Source organism: Heterodontus francisci, chromosome 4 (assembly GCF_036365525.1).
Source record: "Heterodontus francisci isolate sHetFra1 chromosome 4, sHetFra1.hap1, whole genome shotgun sequence".
NCBI lineage: Eukaryota > Metazoa > Chordata > Chondrichthyes > Heterodontiformes > Heterodontidae > Heterodontus > Heterodontus francisci.
The window spans coordinates 191427117-191448035 of record NC_090374.1 but is presented as its reverse complement, the minus strand read 5'-3'; the positions used below and the strand labels follow the sequence as shown (position 1 = coordinate 191448035).

The following is a 20919-nucleotide window of genomic DNA, read 5'->3' as shown; positions in this document are numbered from 1 at the left end:
AACCAGGATTATTTAAATAAAACCCAGAAGATCAGAAGCCTTTGTTTGACACATTAGTATTTAAAATGTCATATTCAGAATCTATACTGTTATTAGAATTAAAACAGCCTTGCAGATATGTAATAAAGACAACACAAAAAAACCACAGAGAATGTAAAATGAGTTTTTAAAAAAAAACATTGTTAACTGAACACAATATTGCTTTGGAGATCAATGGCAGAAAATCAGAAGGTATTTAAGCCATGGTTGGCAAATCTACAATTCAAATACATTTTGGCTAAGTCAAAACAAATTGAAGACCAACAGATGGTAATATGGTTAAGTAGGAATGTGAAGAGAAATATTCGGGATAAGCAGAATGTTTTTACAAGAATGTAGTAATTAAGGCAGTTCTCCTATCTACAGACTAATGAACAGTTTTAAAACTTGAGAAATCAATGGACATATTGCTAAAATATTTTAAGTAACAAATGGGGTTTCTAAAATAAATGTGTTCAGCAAATGAAAGAATAGAAAATAGCGGCCACTCTTAAAATTGACTCAGAAAAGCTGGTATTCAGAAATAAAGTGTATTAACAGCTACTTCACTGAGGAAAAGAAATTATAATTGCAGGAATCGCAGAAAAAGAGCTTGACAATATGCGAATGATAACCTATATATGGTGTCATGCTAGGCCCCCACCTGCCAAGAATGAGGCGCATTAATTTTGTCATGAACATGCATTTTAAACTATTACTGGAGTGAAGACGCCTTGTTAAACAGATCAGTCGTGGCTGGAAGAGACATTCGCATATCAACAGAGAGTGATGGAAGGACAAAGCAGCCATTCTCTGACATTCAACCCACAACGAACTTTTGATCACCAAATGAAGAAGGTGGGGATCTCCCATTCCAGGTTGACTGCTAAGATTGCCGAATACACAAACAGACATGGTCAAACCAGCTAGTCACATGACTAATATAATATAAAAACAAGAAATGCTGGAACCACTCAGCAGGTCTGGCAGCATCAGTGGAAAGAGAAGCAGAGTTAACGTTTCGGGTCAGTGACCCTTCATCGGAACTCAGTCACTGACCCGAAACGTTAACTCTGCTTCTCTTTCCTCAGATGCTGCCAGACCTGCTGAGTGGTTCCAGCATTTCTTGTTTTTATTTCAGATTTCCAGCATCCGCAGTATTTTGCTTTTATTTTAGTCACATGACTAACCTGCTGGGCAACCTGAGTTTTTTGAATTTGTACAAACAGTTTGGGCAGAAAGCTGTTTGTTCCTGGACTGAGAAGGTCTCTCTCCTGTCTGCTCCCATCTCTTTCTCAGAAGCTTCTGATTCCACATGAACCCCAAGAGAGAAAAGTCTCCTACAGCGAACAAGGTTTAAGAAGAATACTGGGCCCCAATGAAAAGATCCATCTACAATCAAGGACTCTACAGTGAGCTCGAAAACCTGTAACAACAATTCTTCAGATATTGCCTCAAAGTTTTCTACTTTATTTTTCTTCTGCTCTTTTCTGTCTCTATTTGCATGTGTGTATAGCTTTTGCATGCTAGCATGGGGCATGGCGCGTATCCGTAGGGGCTAACCAAATTAGAGTTTAAGTTTAATAAATTTCAACTTTTCTTCTTTAAACCGAAGAAAGCCTGTATGTGCTGGCTTCTTTGCCTTATAATTGGAAAGCAGTGAACAAGGATTCACCAAGGGGGAGCTAAAAACACTGTTTAAAATTAAACCCTGTTACGGTAAAACCAGGTGAAGGCCGAAAGAGAACCCAAGGCCTCTTTCTCACCTGGGTCGTAACAATGGTTATTGAAAAAGTAGGATGCTATTTTAAGTTCAACATTTAAACAACATTTATGCAATAGAAGCTTGAGAGGCAGAACTTACTGAAAAGCTAGCAGGGATCTATAAGGGGGAGCCTGTACTAAATTAAACCATTGGCGTTTTTCAAAGATATATTATTGATAAGGTGGACGAGGCAATATTAAAGTCTTGTACGGCTCAAGCAAGGATCAGAAGGCTTGAGAAGCATCTCTCCCAATTGTGGATGTGTATAGGTATCGGTCCCAATGAATGACATCAGAGTGCACACAGTCCTCCAGGACTATGCCAAGAAAGAACACCTTTATCGTTCTTCAAATGATGCAAAATCCCAATGCAGTTTATGATTTACAAGACATGCATGCAAAGTTTTCATTCATGGTTCAGAACTCCTAGGCGTGCAACAGAAGGATTTCCTCGAGCCCGTGCGCTGAATTCAAAAACAAGCTGTGAGGTGGTTTTGCGGCAACAGAAAAAAGGGAAGCCTTTGAAGGAAGGGATGGCTCCAGCTCGTCAAGGATACTCTGGAGGAAGAGTCAGCCTCACAACAGACTCATCACTTTGTCAAGGTCCCTCATTTCACTCAAATTAAGCAGCTGGCAAGTCTGGTATGTGGCATGGGACGATTAGATCAAGGTGACTACCACAATGCAATTACACTATCATTTCGGTGATGGGGAAGCAGCGACTTAAGTCAAAAGTTTTACCTGGAGGGTGGATATCCTAACCATTGTTTATTACCCATCACGACTGGATTGTTGGGAAATAAGCAGCTGCTGAAGCTCCACACCTCAAGTGACAGAATCACCATCTAATGGCATGCGATTTACATCCATGCAGTGGTCAGGATGATAGCGGGAAAGAACCTATATAACTCATCAGCAGCTGTGCTGCTCACAATTCCATCATTAGGAACTCCCAGTATCTGCCATTACCCAGCATGGGCTTAAACTTGAAACCCACATTTGATAGCTCTCAACTGGTTACTATCCTCCTGGAGGCAGGGGGAGGGTGCAGAGAATAGTAGGACACAGGCTGTTTGGATTTCACACAGCTCCAATATGACTCATTCACCAAATGAAGTGCGGAGCCAAGTTAGCAGTGTCACAAATATGCCAATCCAATATCTGAGCTGGACAGATCCTCAGTACTCCAGAGCACTGTTGTTGATTAGTGAGCCAAGCCAGCTAATGAATGCAACCTAGATAGAGCATTACAGTCAAGTTCAGTCCTATCATCACCCAATATCTACATATGCATACTTCTAGTAGGAATCATAGTTAGCAATGAAGAGCAGGAATCCTAGCCCAGAGCACCTGAGACCAATTGTAGTGCACCCAAGCTGACAGTTAGTGCTGCACAGACCAGGAATCAAATCAAAGTGCTTCCCCATCTCATCTCAACCACTATGTGCTGTCAGCAGCAAACATGAATCGCAGTCACTGGTGGCACTACAGGAGTGTTCCACCACTTAAGCCTGGCTGAGGGGAAGCTCAGGACAACAGTTCATTCACACACTCTTTCCACCCACCAGTAAAACTAATAACCAGATAATTCCCCAGTACAACTGCACATTAATTGTACATGTGTAAGATTCACAGATGTGCACTTGTTAAAAATCACACATTAGTGACTTCACAGTAACTGCGCGTGCGTGACTCTTGTTTGTGTGTATATTATCTGTTGCTGATAAATCTGCTCTACACTAGAAAAAGGGGGAATATTTTTCTGCAAAAGGCACCAGTTTATACTCCAATTAGTAACAGCCTTTTGTCTGATCGAACTGAATGGTGCAATCACACTTACAAAACACACTAAATGACCATTTCCGATTACAGCAAGGAATTGCTTTTGAGGTGAAAACTTTCTATTAGAGAGAATGTATAATAAAAGTTCCTCCACTTAGGATAGCAAGGGATTACAGAAAAGCTTGAAGATGACTTTTTGAATTGTTTCCTTGGGAGTCTTCCTTACATAAAGTATTACATTCATGTTAATGGTAAAGTCACGGTGTGACTAAGTCATACTTTGTTATATTGGTGCAGGCTTAGGAGGTTTTAAACAAAAAAAAGCACAAAGATGCTGTTTATTAAAATTGATGGACAGCGCACATCTTTTTATATAAACAAATCCTGCCAATATAAAATGCATTCTAGGACAGTGCTAATTTTATTCTCAAAAGGTTGTGGTGACAGTCATGAGGAAGATCAGCATTATTCTTCTGCATAGGCACTGTAAAACACCAAGTACCAAATTACATGCCATCACTAAGCACTGCAAGTTCATCACGGACACAATAAACCAGCAGCGTTTCAGAGCCCATCACTCTGATTCACTGGCCACTAACGCACGAGAACAAAACTTTGCAACTGCTGGCCAAGAAGCATCAGCAGCTCAAAATCCCTCCGCTGAAACTTCAAATGGATTTGTTAATCATGTCAACAACCTTGATATCATCCTGGTACACATTTGCAAGCTTAAAAGAAAACGAAAACCTGGGTAATTTGTCAAAAATGGTGCAATGTTAGAGAGCTAACCATACATATTCCAGCAGAACTCTTCCCTCTTCTAAAGATCAATGCACGGGATAGATGTTACACTCAATAACTATGTATGCCACCTTTTTTCTTGTTCTAAGGAATACTTCCTGCCTGCTTACATTAATGTGCAGAACCAAAAGTAGTTCTGTGCCATATTGCAGAAAGACCTGAACAGTCAGGCTTGGACTGATAAGTGACAAATTACATTTGCGCCATACATGTGCTGGTCAACAACCATGGCCAACAAAAGAGAATCCAACAATCTCCTCTTGACATTCAACGGCATTACCATCGCTGAATCCCCCACTATCAACATCCTGGGGGTTACAATTGACCAAAAACTGAACTAAGCCAGCCATATAAGTACTGTGGCTACAAGAGCAGGTCCGAAGCTGGGAATTCTGCAGTGAGTAACTCACCTCCTGACTCCCCAAAGCCTGTCCATCATCTACAAGGCACAAGTTAGGAGTGTGATGGAATACTCTCCACTTGCCTGGATGGGTGCAGCTCCAACAACACTCAAAAAGCTCAACACCATCCAGGACAAAGCAGCCCGCTTGATTGGCACACCATCTACAAACATTCACTCCCTCTACCATGAGACGCACAGTGACAGCACCTTCCAAACCTGTGGCCTCTACCACCTCGAAGGACAAGGGCAGCAGATGCATGGGAATACCACCACCTGCAAGTTCCCCTCCAAGCCACACACCATCCTGACTTGGAACTATATCGCCGGTCCTTCACGGTCGCTGGGTCAAAATCCTGGAACTCCCTTCCTAACAGCACTGTGGGTGCACCTACCCCACATGGACTGCAGCGGTTCAAGAAGGCAGCTCACCACCACCTTCTCAAGGGCAATTAGGGATGGGCAATAAATGCTGGCCTAGCCAGCGATGCCCAGATCCCATGAAAAAGAATTCAACAGTAAAAAGCTTAGTGCTAAAACAATCATTTAAGTGATCTTATCAAACCATTCTGAAGTAACACTTTATTCCCGAATGCAAGAACCTGGGAGATCTGAACACTTGGATACAAGCTTACCACATCATGCAATGAGTATTTGGAAAGACTATGTAGTGGCAACACCTGCAGGTGAACATGGATCACTATCTGCAGCAGTACAGGTAGCATCACACTATATCCCTCTGGTCACTGAAACAAAAGTCACAGCTCACTCAAAGTTAACATTCAGCAACATATTGATCAGGTTTTCCTCATATTCAATGGATGTTCATCCACAGACAAGTGAATCATCCACAATATGCCTCGTAAAGATACGTAAATGTATGTTCTTGAAAGGCTATTGGCACTGATCTAAGTCAGAAAATCATAGCAAATCATTTTTTAAAAATCCTTTTAACAGTAATGAATATAATTAGATGCTACCTTCGTGAAATAAACTTGGTGGCAAGCAGCTTTGAGATCAGTTGCTGATTACGTTATAGAAGCCTTTAACTTCGAAAAAATATTTTTAAACAGGGCAGGGGATGGCTTCACACCCTTACTATACTCACAAAGATAGACACAGAATGACACTGTTTTTATTCTGGGTCACTACTGTAAAGGATCTGCAACGACTCTCAATTGTGCAACTGTTTTCCACCATCTTCAGTTCCTTCAGAATTATATCATTTGTGTGGACAAAGGCAAGTATCTGAGCTTCTGTTGCATTGCTTTTATTTCCACCTGCAATTTAACTTTACACAGAACTTTTAAGTCCAACAAAAACAAATTTTGCTGGCAATTTGAAACTAATTCTATCTGAACGCACAACAGCAGACTAAATCACCTCATATAAAAAGTTGCCAACTTAGTATATAAAGTAAATTAATGTTTATGGTGTCCATTTTCTCTTAAAATCATCTCATTATATTTCTACCTTTCAAATTTTAAGACAGTCTATATTTCAGATCTTCAAAATCAAATGAAGTGAGAACTGAGGGTGAATACCTGAAATGAAGAAGTGGCCTCCCATTTAGTTTAAATGGTGATAGAGAAAGCAAGCACAGCTTGCCCAGGGGAAAGTGGATGCCTGGACTGAGCCATAGCTAGTTATGGCTTTGATATTACCTCAGGAGAATAAAGTTTTAAGACCTATTAAGGAACAGTTAACTGCACTTTATTAAAAGAAGTTGCATATCAGATTATAGTGTGAAAGCGCTTGCTCTGTCACTCATGCTGAGGCACGAATGAAGGAACTGCAAAAAGAATTGCAGATTATCTAATTGTTGATACAAAAACCTCTCCAAAACCAATCCAGTTTTAAGGGACCGAATTTTGTTGCTTACCTGAAAGTTCGGGTTCTGGGGCTGAAAGCGAGAGGTGAGCATGCTTCGGCTTGCAGCGGAACCCAGCGTGGCATATTGCCAGCGGCAGTCAAATAAGAGGCTGACGTCCTGCTGCCAAGAGCCACCGGTCCAGAGCGCTGCAACTGAGCAGCCTCAGCAACGCCACCACTAGTGCTGGCCAGTGCTCAAGGGAGAGGGTGCCTCAATGGCGGGGCACCTTCAAAGACAGGCGAGTTGGGGTGGGGGAAGCCGCATTCAGGGGTGTGGCCGTAGAACACTGGCGGCATCGTCGCTGTGAGGGTGGCGATTACTGCCGGGGCCGCCACTGTGGTCCATGGAATGTCCATCAAGGAGGGCACCCCTCCCCAGAATCCACCGAGAGGACGTCATGGTTTACCTGGCAGTCTCCCCGTGCGGCGACAGACCCTCCCGAAGTAGGCAAGAATGCCCGCGGAGGCAGGAAGTGGCCCTTAATTGAGTCAATTGGCCACCCAGTGGGCCGCTGAGCTGCCAAGTTCCCTGCCATTGGCAATATGGCATGACAATGGGAAGATGTTGAGCTCCCCTCCCAATCCCTCCTCCCACCATTTTGCCACCATCCTGCCTCCCAGCCTGTTGCCAACGGGCCGGGAAAATTCAGCCCATTTTGTTTTTGAAGACAGAGCAGGCATTGTTAGAAATGTGGTTGAGAAGAGAGCAAATCTATCTGAACAGGCAAATGCCACCTTTCTATCCAAAGGGGGAGGGCACTTAACACGAAATCAGAACAGAAAAATCTCTCAAAATATAAGCAAAATACAGATCATCACCATGAAAGATGTTGAGCTATTAATGCAAAACATTAAAAAGCCACACTTCAGTGCATATAGATATGCTGAGTGCACTGAAGGGGCCAGTTTTAAAAATATAGCAATATTATGGGTGTGGGAAAAAAATGTGTTTTTGATATTTTAAGCCATTAACAGTCGGCTCTTACCACTGCGTTTAAACAGAAAAACAGGAACAGTACTATAAACATAAAACATTCAGAGTTTTATGTCTAGAAATGTTCAGCAGCAACATTTTTGAAAAACCGGTGTCTAGAAGTGAAGACGGCGGTTTTAAAAAGTGTGCCTGAAACAATTTAAGTTTGGTGTCAATTAAATGATCTCAGAGTATGGGCTGGATTTTATTAGCGGGCTGCACTCCGAGAGAGGTGGCTTTCCAACATGGAAGTGCCGTCACACAGCCCCCGCGATACAACGTGTGGGGGCTGATTTAAATGGGGGGGGGGGGGGGGGGGGGCTGCCCCCGATGCAGAGGGGGCGGCCGCCGTGTCTCTGGCAACCGCGTCTGGCGGCACTGCACAGGTGCCATTTTTAAAGGGCTTCAAGACATGACAGCTGATGTCAAATTTTAAAGGGACCAGCACTATAAATTTCAAGAAAAACATTAAATTGAACATAAAAGCGCTACTTCCACTGCCTCCCCACCCGCCCCCACAATGATCAAACAATAAATTTAATTTCCCTCTCCCACCCAAAAAACCACTTCTGACAGTCCCGACCTTTCAACCCCAAACTTTGCGCACTCTGCCGATCAACTCCTTCCCACCATTCCCACAACTAATAAAAAATGTTTTCCCCGCTCCTCCACCACTCCGGCCCAGAAAATTTTATTTTGCCCCCCCCTCCCCAGCAGGTTCTCGCCTCAGAACTCCGAAGGCGCGCGCGAGGTACAGACGGCAGCCGTAAAATCGGCGTGGGATGGACCCCGCCAGCAGGCAAGTGCATTTACATATAATTTAGGTTGATTTGAATATGTAGATGAAGGCCTCACCGCCAAGCTGCAGGGGGCTGCACCAAGGTCCCCCCGCCGCCTAATATGCGGCGGGCCCTTCAAGATGTCGGGGGTCGAGGCGGGCCCCTCCCCGCAGAATCTTGCGGGCCTCCCTGCCACAACACATGGCGTTGAGGGGCTCGTAAAATTCAGACCCATATCTTTTCTTTCTCCCCACCCATCCTTACTTAATTCCTGTAGATGTGTGCGAGAGAGAGAGAGAGAGAGAGAGAGAGAGAGAGAGAGAGAGAGAGAGAGAGAACAAACAAGCAAGAATGTGCAATCTAAAAACCTATATTTTAGGATTGGATGGATTTAAAATTTAAACCAAATTTGCATTTACGAATTCAGCCTCATAGTTATGTTCCGGCTTCAAGGCCTACTCCCTCTTCCTCCCATACTGGATTTAGAATTTCCATTCAGCTTGGCAAAACACTATGGTCTTTCTACTTCAGTAGGCTCATCAAATTGGCAGTTGCCGTGGTTACAAAAGAAAAACACCAAACAGATTTGAGGTCAACAAAAGGAAACATGTAGGCTAATGTCCATGGGCTTTTCATTTCAGCCAACTGTTAATGATTTAAAGGGCAACTTGATACAGATAAGGGGGCAAATGAAGATTTACAATGCATTTAAAATCCAAGTTACCCAATACTTTTTGGCAAGGTTTGAACAGTGAATCAGTTAATTCGTCTATTTTCCCTAAACGCACACAGCCACGTTTACATGCTACTGAATTCTGCCATTTCTTCCAGATGAACATCCGGTAATATGGAACATTAATACACAATGGAAAATACTCTCGCTTTTTTTTCCTTAATCCCATTGTGGAAGAAAATAAGCTTGGTATTCAAAAAGCTTTTTAAATATCCAGATTATGTTATTTTTCTTTTAACAGTTTGAGTGCTCTTATTTTTCAAATGAAGTATTTTGATGGATTTTTAAACTGAAGAGTTTTACAAATGTAAAATCAGCTGAAGTGAGTGACCACCATTGAGAAAAATGGTTGCTTGGCCATCAAAAAAAATAGGCGAAGGCCCATTTACGCTGAAGCTGGAAATGTAAGATTTACAGTGCAGAATCACCATCAACCTTCGGCACTGTAAATAGCATACGATCAGTATTAAAATCTCCATCCTCAGCCTTGAAAACCAGCTGCAAAACAACATAATTCAAATCAGTCTGGCATAAAAAGTTTCCATTTGCATTATGCCGCAAGCAAAAAAAAATTAAAACCGCATTGCTTGCACTGGTCAAATCTGGCACCAGACAGATGCAAAAATAAATTGACAAAGCTTACTTGTAATTGGATTATCTCCACCTTAATTTTAGAGGATGTCTTTGTAAATGGAACAGTCCACACACAGCACACCATAAGTAAGTGCTATTACTGATTCACAAATCATTTCCACATTACCCAATCAATTGATTTCCAATATTTTTAATATATTACTTACGAAAATGTATACATCTTTAAATCTACCTCCGTTGTATATGGTTTAAGTAAAGGACTGTGTTTGTAGTTGTTTAATGATCCTGGAGTAGTGCTGACAATGCCAAATAATTTCAAGTCACCAGGCAAAGGAGGAGACTGGGAACGCAATCAGGTGAACTGCTGTTCACAATTTACATAAATGATCTGGATTCAGGAATTGGAAGAACGCTAGCAAAATTTCCAGATGACACCAAATTGAGGGTATAGCTAATATCGAGGAAGATTGTGACAAAATACTAGACATTAACAAATGCACAGATTTAGCCTGTAAATGATAAATGCATTCCAATAGAAGTGTGAGGCGATGCACATTGGTAGGAGGAATAATGAAATTAAGAATCTAAATGGAGTAGAGGAGCAAAGGGATCCAGGGTACAGGTTTACAAAATGAAAAAGTAGCAATACTGTTAAAGCCATAAAAAATGCAAACAAAGTACAAGTTCAATTCTAGGGGAATGGAATTCAAAAGGAGGGAAGTTATGTCAAGCTTATATAGAACCTTGGTTAGACTGCACTTAAGAGTTACATGCACAGTCTTCATATTACAAAAAGATAGAAAAGCACTGGAGAAACTGCAAAAATAAGTTTTACCAGAACTGAGAGGTTATAACTACCAGAAAGACCGAACAAACTGGGGATTTTCTTCAGTAAAGTGCTGACTTTAAATTATGAAGGGGTTTGACACAGATACGTTTTCATTTGTGGGACATTCCAAAACTAGGGGCCATAAATTTAAGATAGTCACCAATAAATCCAATAAGGAATTCAGGAAAAACTTCTTTACTCGGAAAGTGGAACTTGCTAACATATGGAGCAATTGGTGCAAATGGCATAAAATGCTATGTGTATGAGGGAATGAAAAGGATATGTTGATGAGGTGAGGTGAAGCTGGGTAGGAGGAGGCTTGTGTGGAGCTTCAACATCCGAATAGATCAGTTGGGCAGAGTGACCTGTTTCTATGCTGTAAATGTAGTAATTTTCTTATTCTCTGTCATTCCTTTCTTTTCCAAACCTCTCTGATCTATTCTCTTTGCCATACCAACAAAGCACAGCATCTACTCCTAAACCACTACCAAAATTGTACGAGAAACAGAAGTTAGGAAATGCATAAGAATGTCATAGATTAGTCGACATTCTAATTTTCTCTCCCACTTGATAGTGTACCGTTGACTTCCACAATGAAATTAACGAGAATCAAAGCCAAGTCCCTCCACTGATGTGGGGTTTAGGGTTCCTGTGGCATATAGAAAAGCCTCTATTGAAAACTAGCCAAGTATATGTGCACTTTAAAAACAAAAATAATCATTTATCAATAAAATGTAAAGGTCAGCATCAACAAGTATTTACGTGGCAGCATTAATGTGGAAAAATGGACTAAATCCGGAAAATGGAGGCTGAACAAAGGAGGAGAGATTAGAACTGGCCAAGGGACAGCATTGGGAACAAACAAGTCTGGAGATGACAAAAGTACGAATAAGAGTTTCAGCAGCAGATGGGCTGAGGCAGCAATGTTATTGGAGGTGGAAGTAGTCGGCCTTCAAGATGCGGAGAATATGTGGTCATAAACAGAGCTCAGGGTTGAGCAGGATGCCGAAGTTCTGAACAGCCTAATCCAGGCGTGTCAGTGGTTGGGAGGGGGATAGAGTTTGTGCCAGGGGTTTAAGATGATGGCTTCACTCATCTAAGATTTTAACTGGAGAAAATTAAACATTTTCAGACAGTGGAGACGTTGGTTAGAACCATTTTGTTTCTGCAAATGGAAGCTGCAAAAACCTAACTGTGGGAGAGATAGTTATAATCTGGAATGTTCAAAGGTCTAGGAACAGGAGGTTAGAGCTGAGGCATTAGTTTGTGAGGACAGAGGCACAGAAATGGTGATGATAGCAGTTTTGAAAGAGCTATATTAATTTTGCTGTTTTCCCTTCTCCCAATTTCCCAGACTAGTCTTATTTTCCCATACTTCTCTCTAGCCATCTGTTGAGGTAGGGGAGGGTCACTGGCACTGTACTGTATCCACTGTCGTTGATCACTTTACCAGGATTGTGGATCTAGTTGTAAAAAGTTAAAGCAAGTTCGAAAGGAAACACTGCAAGCAGGAACGTTAGTGATGGAAACCAGAACATCTTCGACCCAAGCCAAGTGCAAGTAGAAACTTCCCCATATGCAACACCTGCCAAACATGACTTCATTCCAAAACTTGAGTTGGTAGAATATCAAGATAATCACATAGATAATCATTTCTAAACCTGATTCACATTTTACATTAAGTGAAAAGGAATTAAATAATCGCAAACTCAGTTATTTTCAATCACTATTGTCTTTGGTGAACTCAGAAAACTCTGGGGGTTAAATTGGTCAGACCCTAAACCGTGGGAGGGAATTACGATGCATGATTAACCTGTGCCCATTGAGTGGAATGTAGGCAGTACACCAACTTGGTTATAATGATTTCTGCCTGCGGCCAGTGCTCCCTATGGTGTTCATTGGTTGCATACATCTGCAGGGGACTCAATATCATTACTAATTTGCACTACTTCAAGCAAGTCCTCACCGCTGAAAGGAAGGGTTCACTGTGGTTGAAGTCGGTGTTGGGAGTTGTTTTACAAGTGAATCTAACCAAGGAAAGTATGAAGAATAGCTGGCCATGGGAGACAGTGGGCACCCACATTTTCACACCCTGCACTGGAGGTCTTGGTGGAGGAGGTGGAAAGTAGGAGAGATGTCCAGGAGACCCTCCAGACACACAATCAAAAGCTGGGGAGGTCAATGCCAGGAGTATAGCCCCAAAGACCTGGATGCAACGCCAGAAATTTAATGACCTCATAGGTATGGTCAAGGTCAGTGAATGCATCTTCAAATATCATATCCTACTAACTGTACCACACCCCCATCACTCACTTATCAACAATCAGGACTCATACCTAACATTCATATGTTCACCTCGCCCTCACACACTGTTGCAAGCCTCAAACCCACATCTTACAGGTTGCACATACTGCTAGCTATTCACTCTTGAGCACCACATCAGGCAAACAGATTGCATGACACTGACACACACCTCCCCCTATCCCAGCCACTTTGCAGGAGAGGATGGCACACAATTGGAGGCAGCAGGAGCTAATCGGAGTGGGGAGAGGCATGTCTGCTTGTTCTAATCCCCATGGAGGAAATGGTGCAGGTTATCGTGGGAAGAGCCATTGCTGAGGCCATAGCCACTGGCAGGGCTGTAGCCACTGAAGATGCAGTATGTGCAACCTGCTTCAGTCTGGTGTGAAATAGACTTGCTAGCTTTTGCAATATTGAAGCAATATTGAAATAATTGTACTTGCACATAAATTAGGCTTAATTTATTTATGCAAACCAGTTTTAAAAAAATACCACGCTCCAAAGTTTAGAAAGATAAAATAAAATCCCTCAGATGACAGCGGTATAGTTCTGTCATGAGCAGTAAAACCAAAGGGTGCTTTGTGTGATTAAAATTTTGAATTTAGGTGAAGACTGGATTAAGCTCATGGTCAGTCTCATGACCCATATGAATTTTATGACAAGAATTCTAGGTGAGGAGGTACATGGGTGATGCAATAAACTAGAAAACACTGCAAAAGTCTATACATGCAATGAAAGGCTGCAGCGGACCTGACTGCCAGAAATGATGCATCATCAATTGAAGCTATTTATGCTACAAAGCATGAATTAATAGGAGTAATTGAACCCATGCTTTCAATCTGAGGTCCAAAAGACGACCGCTGGGGGATCTGTGAGATCAGATTACTGTCTCTCTCGCTCACATCAGATTTAAATATATTTAGTCTGTTTGTTGAGCTAGTTGCATGTTATTTTTGTCACTGTATACTAATAAGGAAAACATATTGTCTGCAAGTTTACAACTCTATTCCCTTAAGTGGATGACTTGTGAAAAACAGGGGTTTCCAACACAATTTACAATTATGATATTTAAAAAGGGCCTCCACCACCACCATCCCCAAAAAAGGGTTTGAAAACATCCGAGCTTTCCACTATGGACATCCAATCCCTGTAACACCTCCATCCCCCACCAGGATGGCTCAGGAGCTCTCTTTCTTTCTTGAACACAGAGGTCCAACCAATCCATATCAAGCATAACACGACTCCAACTGGATGATCTTGTCCTTGCATTGAACTGCTCCTCCTTTGCTTGCACTCACTCCCTCCAAATAAATTATGATGCTATGGGAACCAGTTTGGGTCCCAACTTTGCCTGCCTTTTTGTTCCTTGTTTCAGTCCTACTCGTTCCAGTCTATCACCCTCAACATCCCCTCCCCATCCCACACCCACAGCACCATCCTGTGCAAGCACAGGAGATGCAACACCTGACCCTATTACTTTCTCCCTTTCCACCATCCTGGGCTGCAAACACTCCTTCCAGGTAAAACAATGATTTTCTTGTACTTCTTTCAATTTAGTATATGTATTCACTGCTCACGATAGGGTCTCCTCTGCATCGGGAAGACCAAACGCAGACTGGGTGATCGCTTTGCGGAACACCTCCATTCAGTCCGCAAACATGACCCTGTGCTTCCGGTCGCTTGTCATTTTAATTCACTGCCCCATTAACACTCTCCTCTCCCTCCCACACTGTTCTGATGAAGTTCATGGAACAGCACCTCACCTTTCCATGAGGCTCTTTACAGTCTTCCAGAGTGAAAACCAAGTTCAACAGTTTCAGACTGTATCCACTGCCCCATTTTTTTTTGGACAGTATTGATGAATAACAATTATGCTTTCGTCATTTTCAGCAATTCTGGACCCATCTTTTGTTTCTTTTATTGTCATATTATCACTCCCTTTTGTCTTACACCATCCTCCCCTCTGACATTTGATCTATCCAGCCGTCTATCACAATCCTTCCCTTTTGTTATTTCTGCCACTCCACCCTTTCCCTGCCTCTGTACTTGTTTAAAACCCGTTCCATTCCTAATTTTTTCCAGTTCTGACGAATGGTCATGAACCTGAAACATTAACCTGGATATGAAAGTCATAAAATGAGCAAAGACACTTAGGTTATTCTGCACTCTGGACATTTGGAATATTAAAAGGCATTTCTCCATTCCAATCAAACCATTGGGGGTTCTTCTGAAAAGTTTAACTTTGTTTATGCATTCAGTGCCATAATGGAACTTTATAAGACAGCAGACACATTTTGCTCATGTTTCAGTTCACATGAGATTACACTTCATACACGTTCTGCTTATCTGATATTAACATCTGCAAACAGACAGGTAATCAGATGAATTTGCAGTAAACAAAGTTAGATGCCTGTATATACTGAAGTCAGATGCACCAAGACTAAAATTATTTCACCAGCAAGCTGAGTTGACAATCTTTGTATTATTTCCAGCATTTAGGCATGTCCTGAACAGTTACTATTGGTGCAGAAATAATCTTGCTGGGTTTGGATGAAACACTTTTCCCCCGCCCTCCCCCCCTTTCAAAGTGCAATTTTTATTTTTAAATAGTGAGATACCTGCTAACAGCAGTGCATCATAGCATCACAAAATGAAAACAGTGATCTTTCACTGTTGTGCCTTACCCTTTTTGATATAACAGCTTTATTTATACTCACAGGCACGATATCCTCCGTTATAATTCAGCAGATTGCATGAAAGCACCAGTGTTTTATATCCATATTCACAGAAAACGTAAACATTCTGCACTGCATGCCAATGAATGCTTACCCCAAAAGAATTTTAACAAAGATTTCTTTATTTGTCCTTGATGTCTCCTTCAGAGCGGTAACTTCTGCATCAAACCAGAAACCACGTTCCTCTGGTATCTCTAAATTGTAATTTACCATCACAGCTTGTCCTATTCGAAGCTGATCCCACTTCAAAACAGTCCTTGCTCGTGGGCGAACATTTTCTGCACACATTCCCACTATTCCGTTCTCTGGATAACTGAAGACAGAAAGAAAAACCCAATGTTAAAAGCAAAATTCTTTGTAAATTTCCAGATTAACAGAATAAAACAATAAAAATATATTTTGTTGCTTGAAACACAAATGTCTAAACTCAACTAGCCAAATGTATGGTTTACTTGAACTTTTCCTGGGTTTATTACAACAGCAGCAACGCTACAAAGATAATACGGCTTATCTGATCATACAACCAAAGCTCCTTCTCTAGTTTCCAGGAGAGTCAGCCAGAAGACAGAATATCATGAAATAACTAAGGAATATAATTGTCACTTTATGAATGAACTGCGCTCTTGCAAGTAGATACATTCAAATGTGTGTTACCCATACAGTGAAATAGCCACATGCTGATAGATAAACTTTAACCAGTGTGACTTGTATGCACAAATTATAACCTTCAAAAAGGGCCCCCAGCAGTGCATCTACCAGCTGAAAGTCGAAAGATTCCCCAGTGATACAAAACTCAAAATCACACCAACTCTCCAAGAATAGAGCATCAGTCCCAAGCTGTTGGAGTGAAGGTGTTGACCAACTCAAGCAACTCTGTGAAACTATAAGCAACTGTCGTGGCAATCACAGTCCCAAGGACAAGGGTCCTTGAGTTAACAGATCTCGTCGCAATAATAAGACCTTTTAGAACTTTGGAACATATGGGAGACAACACTTGTCCAAGAGAATTTTCAAAGGAGACGCTCTGGTTCCAGAATTTTCCTAACAATGGTTTAGGCAACAGGTGGATCAAAACTGCCAGGAGACAAAGGTTTTCTTCCATCACACAATCTACTACTACCGTTTTCCTTAAACAAATTAGCCCCAAAACTAAATAAACCGTCATTTGACAGCAAACTTCCAGGAACTAAGATGACCTTGTCAGCAATTAATCCAAATATATTTCACTTATTTTTTCCTTTACATTCATTTAAAAAGTCTGTCGGGCAAAACCATCCTTCCGGCCTGCCGCACATTATGATGTGCAAATTCTGATGCCCAGTAGAAGCAAGCTCCATGGTACTTTTAGTACAAATTAAGTACTTTTTTTTTTAAAGTGGTAATGCAGAAAATAATCAAATCTCCAAGACTTGATAACTTCATCCCATCCCAGACTATTAAGAGAAATAGATATGGACATCATAGGTGCATTCTTTATAGTTTCCCAAAAAAACTCTAGATTTAGAAGTTGTGCCTTTGGATTGGAAAATTACAAATGTTTCTTCATTATTCAAGGGAAGAAGAGAGAAAGAAGGTAACTACAGACCTGTCAGTTTGATGTTAATGGTGGGAAAGTTACTGGAATCCATTGTCAAAGACTAAGTGACTGAACACGAGCAACTATCAGCTGATTAGAGAGACGGTAAGGATTTTGTGATCAGGTTTTGAGGGAGGGGGTGGGTCTGAGTAATTCAGTTGATTTTTTTTTTGAGGTTATTAGCATAGTGGATTTGAATGTTGTGCCCATGCATTTCCAGAACGCATCTGACAAGATTCTTTACAATAGTTCATTAGCAAAAACTGATGAAGTTGGAGGTAATTGTGGCACAGGTTGGTACTTGGTTGAGACGTAAAAGACAGAGTAAGGGGAAAGGGTTCTCTGATTGGTGGGGAGTGCCAAACTGTGCTCCCCAGGCATGTCTACAGCTTCTTACCATGTATATTAATGACTTGGATAAAGGAATAGAGAGTTGTATATCCAAGTTTGCAGATGACACTAACTTGAGAGGCACATTAACTTGTGAAGATGGGAGCAGCAAATTACAAAGGGAACATAAAGAGAGTAAGTGCGTGAGCGAAACAATGGCAGAAGGATTTCAGTTTGGGAAAGTATCATCTACTGTGTCGCCGAGAAAGATAAAATCAGAATATTTTCTTAGTGAGAGAATAGGAGCTATGGGGGAGCAAAGGGATTTAACTATCTATGTACACAAATCACTAAAGGTTCATGCACAGGTAACAAGAGGCAATCATACAGGCAAATGGAATATTGACCATTATCTCAAGAGATCTGGAATTCAAAAATGAGGAAGTGATGCTTCAATTGTGCAAAGCCTTGGTCAGACTCTATCTCGAGTACTTATGTTCAGTTTTGGGAATTGAAGCTCTGAAAGCTACAATGGTCTTGGCAGGGTACAGTGTACAGTCACCAGAATGATACCAAAGGTTAAACTCTGAGGGACGGTTGCATGAACTTGGCTTTATTCCCTCGAGTTTAGAAGGTTGAGGGGTGATCTAATCGGGGTATTAGAAGTGATTAAGGGATTCGATAAGGTTGATAGAGAAACTGTTTGCTCATGTTGAGGAATCCAGAACAATGCAGTACAACTTTAATATTAATTTGTTCATACAAAACATGGCGAAAATCTGGAACTCTCTCCCACAAAAGACTGTGGATAGTGGATCATTTCAAATTTGTAGTCTGAAGTCGTAAGGACTTTTGTTAGATAAGCTAATCGAGGGATAGGGGATAAGTGTGTAAATGGAGTTAAGGTACAGATCAGCCATGATCTAACTGAATGGCAGAACAGGCTTGTTCTTATGTTTCTCATCCAAACAGTAAAGTCAAGCTTCCTTGCTTGCATCCAAGTTGAATCTGCAAATTAAATGACTGCAAAAGACAGAATTACATACAAGCAGGAGACATTGCTCCACTCCGCATCATGCACTCTGTGCTTCTACTCAGTTCGCTTCAGGTGCCAAAAGTTGCTTGTCAGCTGAGACCATTCTCCCTCACCAGTGAGGCAGCACAAGGAACTGCTCTCACCTGTGGTATTTGACAGCCTCTGCTCCATATATCTCTGGGCTAACATTCCCTTCACTTTCCCCTTCCCTTGTGTTGGTCATTGAGAGAAAGTAACTGAATGTTATTATAGGAAACAGGGCTATCCTAGCTGCCACATAACAACTGAAAAGGGCTCCAGTGAAAACACAGGACCTATAATTTTAACGGAACAGTTCACAGTCAGGTAGAGTAGGGGTTGTGGTACTGGCCTAGTAATCCAGAGACATGAGTGGAAATCCTACCATGGCTGTTTGACAATTTGAATTCAGTTTATTTTTTAAAAAATCTGGAAATAAAAAGTTGGTAAGTGACCATGATTGTCTTAAAAGTCTAGTTTACCAATATCCTTTAGCGAAGAAAGTCTGCCATCCTTACCCAGTCTGACCTATATAAAAACACCAATCCTATACTGCGATCGATTCTTAACTGCCCTCTGAAGTGGCCTAGTAAGCCAGGTTGTATTAAATTCAAGGCATCGCGGGTAGTCAAAACCCTGTTCTGCCCTTAAGGAAGGCAACGAACATGATTGTGGGCCTAAACAATGCTAAAGAAAAGATATTTGCATAAATCATAGCACAAGTCAAGTCTCTAAACAACTGAGAGCTTTCTCTCACTACTAAGAGTAGACAACATTGTTTTGACATCTCTATTTTTAACAGTAGGAATAACTGGCAGCACTGAACCCGGTTTCTGTTGTCACATTCCTGATCAGGCAGCCCAAGGAGTTCAGTGGGAGCAGAGAGGGCATGCTTTTTAACAGGGTAAGTAACAAAACTTTCATTTGATAGGAGCAGAATTCTCTCTTCCCCTCCTGCTGGACAACTGGCTTATCCAGTAAGACATGTGAAGGATAAACAAGTGAGGAACAATATTTCTAAATTAATGATAAAAAGGGAAAAATAAATGAGTAATTCGGATCTCGTTTCCACAGAATATATTAAAGGGGGATGTTTAATCTCAAATCCTTCTCCGTAGAAAGCAACTTAAGACAGAAAAAAATTGCAGAAGTAATCAATCATCTTAATTGTGAGCAATATTTGAATACTATCTCCATTTTTCAAGGTTTGATACATACTAATGTAATTGGTCTAGGTTAATTAGCAATGTTGGCGTGGGCGCGAATTCACAACAAATGGTTTCACTACTCTGATCAGACAAAGTCGACAGTATTGAAAGACAGGATTCAATACTGAATTAACTTCTTTTACAATGGAAAGAAAAGAGATAGAATACAAATAAAAACTTGTATATTGACTCCAGAAATTCTTTAGCTCTGAAGTACAGTTTGTTCTCCGAATTTGTAAGTTTCTTAATTCAGACCACCCAATTGAGCAAAATACTACAGATGCTGGAAATCTGAAACAACAAAACATGCTGGAAATACTCAGCAGGTCTGGCAGCATCTGTGGAGAAAGAAACAGAGTTAGTGTTTCAGGTTGATGACCTTTCATCAGAACTGGTCAGTGATCTGGAACGTTAACTCTGCTTAACTCCACAGATGCTGCCTGAACTGCTGAGCATTCCCAATTTGCCATGAACTTGCTTCGAACAGATCCCCACCTATACCACACATATTTGGGTCCCAAATTAAATACAATAATAATTATTGTAGCCACCATCTGGTGGCTGCAAGAAGACGATTCTGCTGCAAAACAAATCATTGACATACAATGGACCAGTAGCAGACTAGTCCTGACAGCGATCATTTTATATTTTTTTATATACTGTATATTTTATAATAATGAATCACTCAGGACCTTCCTGGACTCTGCATCTCAGCTGCTCACTGGATAAACTTGCAGCAAGTATTTCAGCCTGCAAAGCAGGAGTGTAGGTAAAGTATGATATTTTCTGAGCCTTCGGAAAATTGCTGTGTTTATTTTAAGCAATACAGATACTGGTACAGTGTGGGGCAACCTGTCTGGGCACAACTCCCTTCGTGGCTCCAATCTTCATATTTTTAAACAACCTTTCAAGTCCAATTAATATTGGGTGTCCCCGACCCGCACCGACCTGACCAAACCCAGACACATCATCAGGTCCCGTCGGGTAGCAGACCTTTAAGGAAGAGAACCCAGAAAACGCTCAAATTGAACCGCCCACCATGAAAATACAGAAATATGAAGATGACTGGACACCGACAAACAGGGGCATAGTGGTAATGTCACTGGACTAGTAATTCAGAGGCCCAGACTAATGCCCTGGGGACACAGGTTCAAATCTCCCTCTAGGCAG

General features: G+C 41.4%; 1 protein-coding gene across 1 annotated transcript in view; it reads right to left on the bottom strand.

Annotated features, from left to right (window-relative positions):
- Nucleotides 1–20919, bottom strand: part of LOC137369463 (E3 ubiquitin-protein ligase UHRF1-like) — a 160876-nt gene that overhangs the window by 56338 nt on the left and 83619 nt on the right. Inside the window, exon 5 of the mRNA XM_068030711.1 lies at nucleotides 15676–15894. Within this exon, the coding sequence (XP_067886812.1) occupies nucleotides 15676–15894 (219 nt within the window). The remainder of the gene's footprint in view (nucleotides 1–15675; nucleotides 15895–20919) is intronic.